This window comes from Lampris incognitus, chromosome 2 (genome assembly GCF_029633865.1).
Source record: "Lampris incognitus isolate fLamInc1 chromosome 2, fLamInc1.hap2, whole genome shotgun sequence".
Lineage (NCBI taxonomy): Eukaryota > Metazoa > Chordata > Actinopteri > Lampriformes > Lampridae > Lampris > Lampris incognitus.
The window spans coordinates 68,298,284-68,312,302 of NC_079212.1; the positions used below are offsets into that span (position 1 = coordinate 68,298,284).

At 45.8% G+C, this 14,019-nt stretch overlaps 1 protein-coding gene across 1 annotated transcript in view; it reads right to left on the reverse strand.

Moving 5' to 3' along the window:
- slco4a1 (solute carrier organic anion transporter family, member 4A1) overlaps positions 1 to 14,019 on the reverse strand; it is a 55,163-nt gene that overhangs the window by 7,757 nt on the left and 33,387 nt on the right. Inside the window, exon 8 of the mRNA XM_056274846.1 lies at positions 9,538 to 9,713. Coding sequence (XP_056130821.1) covers positions 9,538 to 9,713 — 176 coding nt within the window. The remainder of the gene's footprint in view (positions 1 to 9,537; positions 9,714 to 14,019) is intronic.

The window sequence follows — 14,019 nt, forward strand, 5'->3', positions numbered from 1 at the left end:
GGGCACAGACAGGAGTACTGACCCTAACATGCATACCTTTTTGGTTGAATGGTTGGTTCTCTGTGTTGCGTTTGCTGGAGGACTAAGTTTGGCCTTGAAGAATTACTGGCGGTACAATTAGTGTGGACAGGTTGGTTGTGTTATTCTGCGTTGTCCTGTGTTTTTTTTTTGCAGGTGTGGAAAACTGTTAGATTCCCGCTTTTAGTCAGTGCAGCCCTTGTAAACACCGTTCTCTCTGTGTTGGGGAGCCCTGGCCGGGATTCGAGCAGGCTCTCTCTGAGTGGGAAGGCATAACTCCCTGACCGGGATTGAATGGGCAGGTGGCGTAAAGAACATACTGCCTGTGAATGCCACTCTTTTGTGTGACAGGAAGAAGCCTGGACAGGCAGGTTGTTTAATAAGCAGAAGACAGTTAGACTTCATGTGTGTGTATGTGAGTCTGTGCAAATTCTTGTGTGGGCAACTAAAAGATAAGCACCAACTGTACATCCATCCATCCATAATCTGGACCACTTATCCTGCTCTCAGGGTCACGGGGATGCTGAAGCCTATCCCAGCAGTCATTGGGCGGCAGGCGGGGAGACACTGTAGACAGGCCACCAGTCCATCACAGGGCTGACACACACACACACACACACACACACACACACACACACACACACACACACACACACACACACACACACACACACACCTAGGGACAATTTAGTATGGCTGAGTCACCTGACCTACATGTCTTTGGGCTGTGGAAGGAAACTGGAGCACCTGGAGGAAACCAACTCAGACACAGGGAGAACATGCAAAGTCCACACAGAGGACGATCCCCAAGGTTGGACTACCCTGGGGCTCGAACCCAGGACGTTTTTGCTGTGAAGTGACCACGCTAACCACTGCGCCACCGTCCCGCCCACGATATACTATAGGCAATAAGTACCATGGGATCTTTAATGGCCACAGTGAGTCAGGACCTCGGTTTAACATCTCATCCGGAGGATGAAAACAGGACTGTGTTGTCTGAGTCTGTGTGGGAAGGTGATTGTTTTGTGTTTTGTCTGTGGATAAACGTTTATATGTAAAGAAGAAGAAGAATCAACTGCAGAAATACCGCTCTACTTGTGTCAATCAAGTAGATCAAATGTGTGTATCAAATAGAGACCTACTCGTGTGGAGGAGGGCATCAGGCGGGTGCCAGAGGGCTGGTGATCAATAAAGTCATGAGGAGTACTGGAGACACGTGCCAGAAGCCTGAGGAGCACTCAGGCAACTGTGTGAATGGAAAGTGAGTCTGGTGTGTTGAACCAGCCGACTACATGGATATTTGAAACACTAAACTGGGACAGGGAGAAAGTGCCAGCCTTCATTTGGAGTCTTAATACTGAAACTGTAGTCCATGAGAGGGAAGATTTCGATATAGGGGTTATTCCAGTCATAAGAATAAGGGCTGACTTTAGAGTAATTTGGGAAGCAATAGAGAAAAAAATCATGAGGAGGGAGAAAAAGGGGCACAGTTGGTGAGGTAGTAAACACGGTAAGGACCAGTGTGGGACATTTTACTATCTGGAAAACCTCACAACAAGGAAGCAGAACATCAGCCGGCTTTATTTAAAGAAGGATACCCCAATAATCGTGATAATAATAAGAATCATGATAATAATAATAATAATACTCATGATAATAAGAATCATGATAATAATAAGAATCAAGATAATAATAATAATAATGATCGTGATAATAGCTTTCTGCAGCTCGAGCCAGTCTCCAAAATTAGGTCATTCTTATCAGCTATCGATCTGCAAAGAGTTCCACATGCTTGTCTCTATTCTCGGCTTGACTGTTGTAATGCTCTTTATTCTGGTAGCAGCGAGGTCTCCCTCCCTCCACCGTCTGCAGTACGTTTCTCTTTATGAAAGCTTTTACAAATGTTTGATATTTGTTGTTATTTCTGCTCTTTTTGTTTTTGCTCTTACTTGTTAGGACCTCGTTTTTGTCTTGACTGGTTTTATTTATTTGTGTTTGTTTGTTTGTTTATTTTTTGAAGTACTTTGTGGCATTGTTTTAGAAACGTGACATATAAATAAAATTACTTTTATTTTTATTTTTTATTCATTTATTTATTCTACACAGATGACATAGCATGGACACCATTTGGGGAGGTTGGATAGGGTGTTTGTGGCCTCATTGGTGGGTTTGGAGTGTCCGCACTGCAGAACAAAATACTGGCATGTGTCTGAGTGGTTAAAGGAAATGACATATGACTGGTAGCAGAAGAGGAAGTGAAAATTAAATAACGGACTAATCTGGATGATCAAATATAGATAGGGGGATGTAGAAACTCAAGGGATTAGAACATGCCTCTAGTTAGAACACACATTTCAAAACTCAAAAGGGGTAAAGGGTTTACATACTGCTCATGGGAGTGTTTGCCCCTTGGCGTCTGTCCCAGACAGCATCCGGATCTGGATGTGGGCCACTTCAGGCAATGATGTGGCACTGATGGGCCTTCTTCTGGCCCTGACACAATGGATGTGACCCTGAAATGGCCCACATGTATACTAGCAAATATGGCCCAAATATGCCAAATCAAATGTGGGCCTTTTTTGGCAAAGATGCGGTGCTCTGGGCAACATGTGATCTGGATGTGACCCTGAAGTGGCCAGTGTGGTAAATGGTGAATATGGTCCAAATATCACAAAACAAATATGGGCCACCTTTGGCAAATATGTGGCACATGCGGCATTGCTATGGCTTGGTTCTGGCCCAGATCTGCCAGCAGGAGCGGACCGCCCAAAAGCCATCATTCCATGTGGTATGTGGGCCGGATGAAGTGTCGGGTGTGGGACGGGTCCGGGCCACAGCAGGTTTGCTATCTGGGGTGGGTGCATCATTCTTGTATGATTGGGTTGATCCATAAATATTGTATTAAGACTGTACTTCATGCTGTACAAGTCAAATATTATCCAGATCCCTGGGTTCTACCATGTAATGATGATGATGATGATGACGATGATAAGGATTTTAGCAAGCGCCTGCAGTGACCTCACTTGATGGGAGTAGTTTCCCCAAATCCTTTTTTAATTTAGTTATTGGTTTCTTTTCCTCACGTTAACACTTAGTTAATCTGAAACCAGTCTACATGTGTATGTTATAAATATATCTCCCATTTATTATTTCATCATTTTAATCATTGTTTAATGCTACTGGGGACTATGTTGTGTTTTTTTTTCCCCAAATGTCAACACTGGGTTTTTTGTTTTGTTTTTGCAATGTGACTGCTCAGATAAGTGTGGGTAACTTCTTGAGTCTTTTACTCATCTCTAGTCAGGAGTGAGGTGAGATGCTCTGCTTGAGAGGATGGGGTAATTGTGACTTCTGTCTGACTGCTGAGTTTATGTGCAGCAACTAATTTTCCTGGGAGGTCTCCCACCCGAGAACTAGCCAAGCCCACACCTGCTTAGCTTCCGTCATTTGGCAGAGCCCGGGCACATGTTGGGAAGTGAGGTCTTCATTATTTTTATTATTTTATTTGTATTTTTCTCCCCAATTGTACCCGGCCAATTACCCCACTCTTCCGAGCCATCCTGATCACTGCTCCGCCCCCTCTGCCGATCCGGGGAGGGCTGCAGACTACCACATGCCTCCTCCCATACATGTGGAGTCGCCAGCCGCTTCTTTTCACCTGACAGTGAGGAGTTTCACCAGGGGGACGTAGCGCGAGGGAGGATCACGCTATTCCCCCCAGTTCCCCCTCCCCCGCGGAACAGGCGCCCCGACTGACCAGAGGAGGCACTATTGCAGTGACCAGGACATATACCCACATCCGGCTTCCCTCCCGCAGACACGGCCAATTCTGTCTGTAGGGACGCCCGACCACGCCGGAGGTAACACGGGGGATTCGAACTGGCATCCCCGTGTTGGTAGGCAACAGAATAGACCGCCATGTTACCCGGACGTGACCTATGCCATGTTAAACTTTATTTTACATTGCTTAGATAGATGCTTAAAGTCATGTGTAACAGAACAGCGGTAGTCTTATAAAGTGTCTCCTCCAGGTGCACAAACAAAGCCCATTGTTAACGTCTCGGGAAGAGATCCTCCTCTGTTGCCCTCCCTCAGGTTTCTTCCCATTCTTTCTTTCCTATCTTTTCTCCCTGTGAAAGGTTTTTATTATGAAGTTGTTCCTTTTCCGATACGACGGTCTAAGGACAGGATGTATTGTTGCTGTAAAGCCCCTTGAGGCAAAGTTTTAATTAGTGATGTTATTAGGCTACACAAATAAAATGAACTTGACTTGACTGTTGGTTGATAGCAGAGGGTAGCAGGTCTGTACACACTAATTGGAGAAATGGCCTTGGTGGGATGACAGCTGGAAGACATGAGATAAGGGGAAGTGATGTCACCAAGGGGGGGGGGATCAAAACGCAGCAGAAGGCCCGCACAAGGGGCCGTGGAGACGCCCAGCAGGACATTTTGTGGCACCCTTTTTGTTAATCCATACTTTGATCTCAGACGTGCATGGTCAAGACCATTGCACAAGGCGGGGGGGGGGGGTCATAAAAAGGATTCAAAGGGCCCGGTGGCCACCTTATTTAGCAGAGATGGTGGACCACGCACGACACAATTGTGAGATATGTGCAGCATATCACAACAGAAAGGCCTTTTCAGTGCCAACTGGACACATTCCGCCACCTGATGGACCATTCGGACAGCTCATGATAGACTACATGGACATGATCGCACAAGTGCAGAACAAAAGATACGTGCAATGGTTGTGGACAGATTCAGTAGATGGGTGGGAGCCATACCCATTGCCAAACCAGATGCAACATCAGTGGCAACGTTTTTGTGTAAAGAGGTCTTTCACAGGTTTGGCATATCAGACAAGATCAGTTCAGACAATGCGGCACATTTTGGAGCAAAAACAATGGCATCGGTCACCCAAGCATTGGGAATTAGCAGTTTGGATGCGTCTACCGTCCACAGTCACAGAGGATGGTGGAAAGGGCCAATGGCATCCTATAAGCAAAAATAGCCATCCGGGTAGTGTAGCGGTCTATTCTGTTGCCTACCAATACAGGGCTCACCGGTTCGTTACCTCCGGCTTGGTTGGGCGTCCCTACAGACACAATTGGCCATGTCTGCAGGTAGGAAACTGGATGTGGGTAGGTGTCCTGGTCGCTGCACTAGCGCCTCCTCTGGTCGGTTTGGGCGTCTGTTCGGGGGGGGGGACTGGGGGGAATAGTGTGATCCTCCCACGCGCTACGTCCCCCTGGCGAAACTCCTCATTGTCAGGTGAAAAGACGCAGCTGGTGACTCCACATGTATGGGAGGAGGTATGTGGTAGTCTGCAGCCCTCCCCGGATCCGCAGAGGGGGTGGAGCAGAGATCGGGACATCTCAGAAGAGTGGGATAATTGGCCAAGTACAATTGGGGAGAAAAATCCAAAAAAATAATAGCCAAAATATGTGCAGACAGCAATGGCAAGCTTAACTGGGTGGAGTCACTGCCGTTGGCTTTAATGAGCACGAGAATGCAGACCAACAGAACCACGCATCTAACACCGCAGGACGTTTTAATGGGGGCATCCCATGCCAGTACCATACCTCAGGGGTCCATATAATGGACCTCCGCTTGAGCAACTCCAGCAGGAGTTGGCTAACTATGTGCAACGCCTTACCTCCATACATGAGACTATATTCCAACAGGTGAAAGGTGCCACCGGGGGTCAGGACAACTGGTATTCCAGAAAACCTTCAAGCAGTAAGTCCGGGAGACTGGGTGTACATCAAGGTGTTCAAGAGAAAGTTGAATGAGAAAAGACATGAAGGACCCTATAAGGTGATTCTGACAACTCCCGCTGCACTCAAGGTTGAAGGTAAGACTGGTATCATCTCAACCAGTGTTGCAGAGCTGAGGAACCAGGACCAACACTAACGGAAGTTAGAGAGGATCTACAAGGAGCAGCGGAAGGACAGGCTGAGGAAGTTATACCTCAGGAGGATGGAGATGGTGAGGAGGCAGGGCCAAGTGAGACCATGGCACCCACTCCGTAGAGTAGGATGTGGCCTCCAAGGGGGCATATCCATGCTATTAGTAATAGGTTTGATAACCACCTTACTAGTAATATTCTTATCACCTGAAGGACTTCCCACCAGTCGCACCAAGCCATGCCTAGTTGAGAACTGCTCTGAGACCAGTCGAACAGAACTGCACAACAACGAGACAGAACTGCACCAGAACTATTTAATGCAAAAAAACATGTGGTGGCAATATGCAAACTTGTTGAAAGGACCTGTATTACAGCCACCAACGATTTGTTAACTACACTAACACTGCACTAAAGGCATTAGCTAAGCAAGTCCAAGCCACACCACAAATGGCATGGTAGAACAGGATGGCTTTGGATATGCTGCTAGCAGAGAAGAGAGGAGTCTGTGCAGTGCTCGGTGATGCTTGTTGTACATTCACCCCTAGTAACACTGCTCCCAATGGCACACTCACGAGAGCCACGGACCAGCTTGACAATCTGGCGATAGAACTCAAAGACAACACACGTCATGGTATGTGGGACATGGACTGGTTTGAAAAACATTCGGCGGACCTTGGGCCGCGCTGTTTGCCGAGATGGGGATGGGTGTAGCATTGATGATAGTGGTGCGGACGATTGCTCGGTGTTGTCTAGCTCCATTGCTCTCAGCTGTGGTTAAACGGATGATGGCTGCTGTGTGTGGACATTTTTTTTAATGTCTGGACAATTTCATGTGACCCCTGCCATGCCCACAGCTCCCTCTGCAGAGGGAAGTCTGGTTGATTCGGGTGTTTCTGCAGGTACAGGGAACCACATTGCCGACTACGCCATTTGCAAGGTAGTGGACACAAAGACATCGATACTGGTCCTTAGTGAGACAACACATGGAAGTACCCCTGCCCCTCTCGTGAAGTTTATTATGACAGCGGTGCTTCCATTTCTACCTGCCCAGACACTCCTTTTTGATGGTTTTGGGGAATGGGAGGTGGAGCCTTCCATCCTTTTTTTTTTTTTTTTTTTGCCCCAACCAATTGCTGAACTTTGTTCCACATTTACCAGAATAAGTATTGTTGTAAAAAATGACACTGTTAGGTGTCTGGGTGGCATGGCGGTCTGTTCCGTTGCCTGCCAGCATGGGGATCACCGGTTCGAATCCCCGTGTTATTTCCGGCTTGGTCGGGCGTCCCTACAGACACAAGTGGCCGTGTCTGCGAGTGGGAAGCCGGATGTGGGTGTGTGTACTGGTCATTGCACTAGTGCCTCCTCTGGTCGGTCGGGGCACCTGTTCGGGGGAAAGGGGGAACTGGGGGGAAAAGCATGATCCTCCTACGTGCTACATCCCCCTGGCAAAACTCCTCACTTTCAGATGAAAAGAAGCAGCTGGTGACTCGGAGGAGGCATGTGGTAGTCTGCAGCCCTCCCCGGATTGGCAGAGGGGGTGGAGCAGCGACAGTTCGGAAGAGTGGGGCGGGGAGAAAAATGGAGAAAAAAATGACACTGTTTGTACTCCTGCTGAGTCCAGCTGTCCCCTACACTGCAGTATGCCAAGTATCGGTTGAAGAGAGAACTGCTAATCAAGTCTTCGAAGTACCCTGAACCTGTGTGGATGCCTTCAGCTTTGGATGAGTTTGTGGGTCGTCATGCTGTACTTGTTGCTCAGATGAAGTTTGAGGTTGTGAACATTCAGGTAGCTGACGGCATCGTGTGGCAGAACATCCCCTACAGCTTCCAGCGGAAGTTTGGCAGAGGAATCCGAGCCACTGCGCGTCAAATGTGCTTGTAACCTGTCCACAGTGGTGATCCCTCAACGATGGGTAAAGCATCTGGGTTGAAGTACAGAAGATCTTCTCTTTCCCTCCAATAACCATCTCAATTATGATATGTTCATCACCATTATGTTATATTCGTCACATGTTATACTAACTTTGTTTACCGAGCCGGGTCTTTTACTTAGTACATATTTTGATGTATTTTGACTGCACTTTGATGAAATTTGGATTTTACCTCAGAGTCGTATCTGATATCAGCTTTCTTGAGCACATGCACAGCAATTAGCCAATTTAGGACACAGAAGTATAAGTATTTTGCCCTCATGCTATGTTTACATTAATGTCTATGCAATCACTGGACCTATGCAACAGGTGGTAGACTTTAAATGGCTGCCCTATGGATAGACGGTTGGCATTAGGGGGCTGTGGGAGAATTTTCCCTGTGTTACAAGGACATGTAGCTGTACTGGGGTTTTCGTCCCCACCTACGACTGTGTTCACTTTCATCCACTACAGACAGTTTTATGTCTGATGAATGTACTTTACTAATGTTGATTTGGACACTTTAACTCTGATGTGACTTCAAAGGCACAAAGGGGGAAATGTGGGAAATAATGTGTTTAAGCGTCTGAAATCAATAGGCTTATTTTTACACAATGTATGGTTGTGTATGGTTTTATTAACCAAGCATCAAATGCTGAATTATAAGGCTAACCATTACAGGTAATCAAGACACCATTAGATTCCGGAAACCTAAAAACGATGTCTTAATAAGAAAATAATGGTGTATAGTGGGACGTGATCGAGAGTCGAAGTTGTGGTCTAATGTTAAACTCCACAGTAGGTGGGATCAAGCTACGGTATAAAAGAAAGTGCTTTGGACAGGTTGCGTCAGTTAAATTCAGTTCAGGTAAATTTAAGAAATAGGGTGAAATGACATGATGTTACACTCTTGTACAGTAGGTGGCGGTATGCACCTTCAAGTTGTTTGCGATCTGCCAATAAACTGTGAGGAGGAGGAGAAGAAGACGGTGAAGAAAAAGAAGGAAGAGGAGGAGGTTGTTCTTCATCATATATTTTTGTGATACTATTTTTGTGATACTAACAATAAGCCTATTCACATCAGACTCGTAAGTATAGGACATTGATTGACTGTCTATGAAAAACTGTCGAGAATAAAAATTCTCCCACACCCATTTCCACGTCCTCTCAGACCGCCCTCGGTGTTATCGGAACTGCCGGTCTGCATGGGCTAGCAGTTAGCTTAGTCTGCCCCGCTTCCGCGTCCTGTGAGACCGCCCTCGGCGTTTCCTCTTCGGTCGCAGCTCCGGGCAGGGCCGTGGTCCCCGGGCCCACAGGACGAGCAGACCAAGCTCTCCCAGCCGATCCAGCGGCAGCTCTCCCAGCCATCAAACGAAGACGAAACAAACTTAGACGCAGACGTGGACAAAGACACTGCATGGACGGTACTGGGTGAGACCGCTGCAAACGTGAATTCACGCCGCCATCTTCCCGCACTGGAAGCGGAAACAATTCCCACATTATTATTTAATTATATTAATCTCCCATAATATTTCCCCAATGCAACCGCTAATAGGTAGAATTATCCCCCACAAAATGTTGACTGTCTATTTACCAAGAGTCTGGTAGAATTGCTAGAATAGCCCCGTTGCAACCAAACAACATATTCTGGATGGTCCTGATTTCTCACTCTTCCCCTTTGGTCTACTCTAGGCCACCCACCTGAGTGTGGCGGTGAGTGCGGGGATGCTACACAGGAAGGTGAAAGAGATGATGATGAAGAGGAACGAGAGGAAGGCCGGCATGTGGTGACAGGTGCTGCCACATTTCCCTGCCAGCGCTGAGCCCTCCATACCCCAGGAGACGTTGCCCACTATACAGGTGCATCCAGAATATACCTAGTGACCCAGAGTGAGAGAAATGTATATGAGAGCTCCATGAACGACAGAGCTAGAGACACACACATTGTAAATACACACAAATCACAATGCATGAGATATGCAGAATAACATGTAAACCAAGAAAGTAATATGCTGGATATTGTTAAATTAGTGCCAAGTTAAAACACATAGGAATTAAGCCCAGAACAATCATTCAGAGTGATAAGGATACATTTTGGCTGACAGGAAACAAAAAATACAGTGGCTTCAGAAAGTATTCAGACCCCTTCACTTTTTGCACACTTTTGTAGATTTAATTTTAAATAGATAAAATTGCCATTTTTGCCCATCAATCTACACTCAATATACCACAATGACAACGTGAAAACATGTTTTTAGAATTTTTTGCAAAATGTATTGAACATCAAAAACTGAAATCTGCCATGTATTCAGGCCCTTAATTTAGCACTTTGTAGAAGCCCCTTTAGCAGCGATTACAGCTTTGAGTCTTCTTGGGTAAGTCTCTACAGACTTTGCACACCTGGATTGGGCAGGTTATTCTATTCTTTCTGGCTGATCCTCTCAAGCTCCATCAGATTGGATGGGAAAATGTCTGCAACAGCCATCTTCAGGTCTCTCCACAGATGTTCTATGGGGTTTAAGTCTGGGCTTTGACTGGGCCACTCAAGGACAGTCAGAGACTTGTCCCGAAGCCACTCAAGTGTTGTCTTGGCTGTATGCTTCGGGTCATTGTCATGCTGAAAGGTGAACAGTCGCCTCAGTCTGAGGTCATGTGCACTCTGCAGCAGGTTTTTTTTCAAGGGGACCTTCCTGTATTTGGCTGTATTCATCCTTCCCTCAGTTCTGACCAGTCTCACTGTCCTAGCCACTGAGAAGCACCCCCATAGCATGATGCTGCCACTGCCATGCTTCACCGTAGGGATAGCATTAGCCAGGTGATGAGCAGTGCCTGGTGTTTACCAGACATAGTGCTTGGAGTTCTGCTAAGAGTTGATTTTTTGTCTCAGCAGACAAGAGAATCTTTTTCCTCGTGCCGCCAAAGTCCTTTAAATGCTGTTTGGCAAACTCCAAGCAAGCTGTCATATGCTTGTAACTCAAGACTGTCTTACGTCTAGCCAATCAACCAGAAAGGTCTGATTGGTGGGGTCCTGCTGAGATGGTTGTCCTTCCAGCAGGTTCTCCCATCTCTGCAGAGGACTTCTGAAGCTCTGTTAGAGTGACCGCCGGGTTCTTGGTCACCTCCCTGACCAAGGCCCTTATTGCACGGTTACTCAGTTTGGCCGGAATCATTTTCTAGGAGGAGTCCTAGTGGTTCCCATTTTTTTTCCATTTCAATATTATTGAGGCCACTGTGCTCCTGGGAAAACTCAAAAGCTTTAGAAAGGGTTTTGCCCTGTTCTATGCCTCACCACAATTATATGGCAGAGGTCTACAGAGTTCCTTGGACTTCATCGCTTGGTTTTTTGCCCTGACGTGCAGTGTGAATTGTGGGACCTTATATGCACTGGTGTGTGCATCTCTAAACTACGTCCAATCAATTCAATTTGCCACAGTCAATTAAAGTTAGTTTTATTTGCATAGCCCAATATCACAAATTACACATTTGCCTCAGGGGGCTTTACAGCAACACTACATCCTGTCCTTAGACCCTCTCATCAGATAAGGAACAACTCCCTAAAAAAACCCTTTAACAGGGAGACAAAATAGGAAGAAACCTCAGGGAGAGCAACAGAGGAGGGATCGCTCTCCCAAGACGGACAACGTGCAATGTATGTTGTGTGTACACAATTTTACACAATACAAAATTGAAAGAGGTTAAGAGAATTATAATGGAATTATAAGATATATAAAGAACATGATGAGGAGGACGCCAAGCACTGTCCTGATGCTACCGAAACAACCTGTGTCTGAACCTGAGCTACGCAACCACCATTACCATGTAGACCTGACAGGAAGACAGACTACACATGCACACAGGGGAGACTCACATCACACTATTCACATACAGAGGAGAAGAGACAGGAGAAGACATTCAGAGAGAGAAAGAGAGAGAGAGAGAAGAGAACAGTTTGCAATAGTCAATAATCTATACTCTATATGCTATAATCTGAATACTCTATAATCTATAGTCTATAATCTCGTGGGCAGAACAGGGGTTAGTAAAATCATTGAGACAGAAACCGACCCACCATGCAGTACAGGTTGTGAAGTACTCAACTTAAAGGCAGCTAAGTGTAGGTTAAGGCAACAAGATGAGTTTAAAGTTTGAATTTAAACACTCAACAGACTCTGATTGTCTGATGGCAGCAGGCAGGTTATTCTACAAGAACGAGGTTCAATAGGAAAAGGCCCTGCTGCCACCAGCTGACTTCTTTTTAACTTTGGGTACACACAGGAGCCCTGTATTTTGAGAGTGAAGAGCTCGAGATGGACTGTATGAGTTAAGGAGATCAGACAGGTAGGATGGAGCAAAACCCATTTAGGATTTTATAAGTCAGCAGAAGCACCTTGTATTCGGATCTAACATGGATAGGTAGCCAATGAAGGGAGACAAGAATTGGTGTAATATGGTCCAATTTCCTAGATTTAGTTAGGATTCCAGCAACAGCATTCAGAACCATCTGAATACTTTTAGTACTAGCATGTGTTTTAGTACTAACATGTATTTTAGTACCAGCATGTGTTTTAGTACTAGCATGTGGCAGACCTGAAAGCAGAACATTACAGTAATCAAGTCTGGATGAAACAAATGCATGTATTAGAGTCTCTACACCAGACATGGACAGCACAGACTTTTAGCTGTGTTATGTAAGTGAAAAAAGCCAGTCTTGATGATTTCATAGGTGGACGCCAATCAATTTCTAGACAAATGTCAAAGAAAGGAAACAGGATGCACCTGACCACAGTTTGGAGTGCCACAGCAAAGGGTCTGAAAACTTACGCAAATGAGAGACTTCTGTTTTTGAGTTTTAGTAAATTTGCAAACATTTCTAAAAACATGTTTTCAGTTTGTCATTGTTGGTTACTGAGTATAGATTGATGAACAAAAATGACAATTTTATTCTTTCATTCATTCATGGAGCCTATCCCAGCGCTCACTGGGCAGAAGGCACGGTGGCGCAGTGGTAAGCATGGTCGCCTCACAGAAAGAAAGTCCTGAGTTCGAACCCCTGGGGTAGTCCGACCTTGGGGGTCGTCCCGGGTCGTCTTCTGTCTGGAGTTTTCATGTTCTCCCTGTGTCCGCGCGGGTTCCCTCCGAGAGCTCTGATATCCTCCCACAGTCCAAAGACATGTAGGTCAGGCAATTTTATCCATTTAAAATTATATCGACAACACAATAAATTGTGCAAAAAATGAAGGAGTCTGAATACTTTCTGAAGCCACTGTATATTGGAGAACACAGACGAACATGTGCAAACGACATTATACTTCATGTGATGCATGAAGCTCATCATTCAATTTCTCTAAAATATTATATACATGGTCAATGAATGTTTTAAAGCTGTAATCTGGGATTTTCTCCATTGAGAAATAGTTATTCTATCCATCTGGACCATGGAGTCTGGTTACGTCACACTAAATGGCATCTTTGCCATGGATGGAGACACTCTCCATACTGTATACCGCTGTTGAGCGGCTGGGACTAACACAAGTGCAGTGGTAAACACGCACCTACACCAGCAGGAAGAAGGACTGAAATGTGACCACGATGTGGACATGCTCCTGTTGGACAGGTAATCTAGCAATCCCACAATCAATATTACAACAGAACAATGTTTTGATGCAGTTTGTAAGACATTAGACTGCCTGTGTGTACTTTGGTCCAAAGATGGAGTTTTTGCAAGGGTGGGAACTGTTTCCCGCTGAGCTGACAGCACCACACTGGCCACAATGGATGCTGCACCGGGTTTGTAGTTTCTACTGCCGGAGTGAGGGACGGATCGGGGAAATCACGGATTTCCGCTTTAACATTTTGGCAACAAAGGATTTAAATCACCTTCTGTTCCTTCAAAAGTACTTCTTTCTTTTACTTTTGTGCAGTTGATCATTTTCTGAGAGACGGTGTCACGTGTTTTGAATCATGGATTATCATGTTTGGCAATTATATATATTTTGTTGACCCCCCCCCCTTTTCTCCCCAATTATACTTGGCCAATTACTCCACTCTTCCGAGCCATCTCGGTCGCTGCTCCACCCCCTCTGCCGATCCGGGGAGGTCTGCAGACTACCACATGCCTCCTCCCATACATGTGGAGTCACCAGTCGCTTCTTTTCACCTGACAGTGAGGAGTTTCACCAGAGG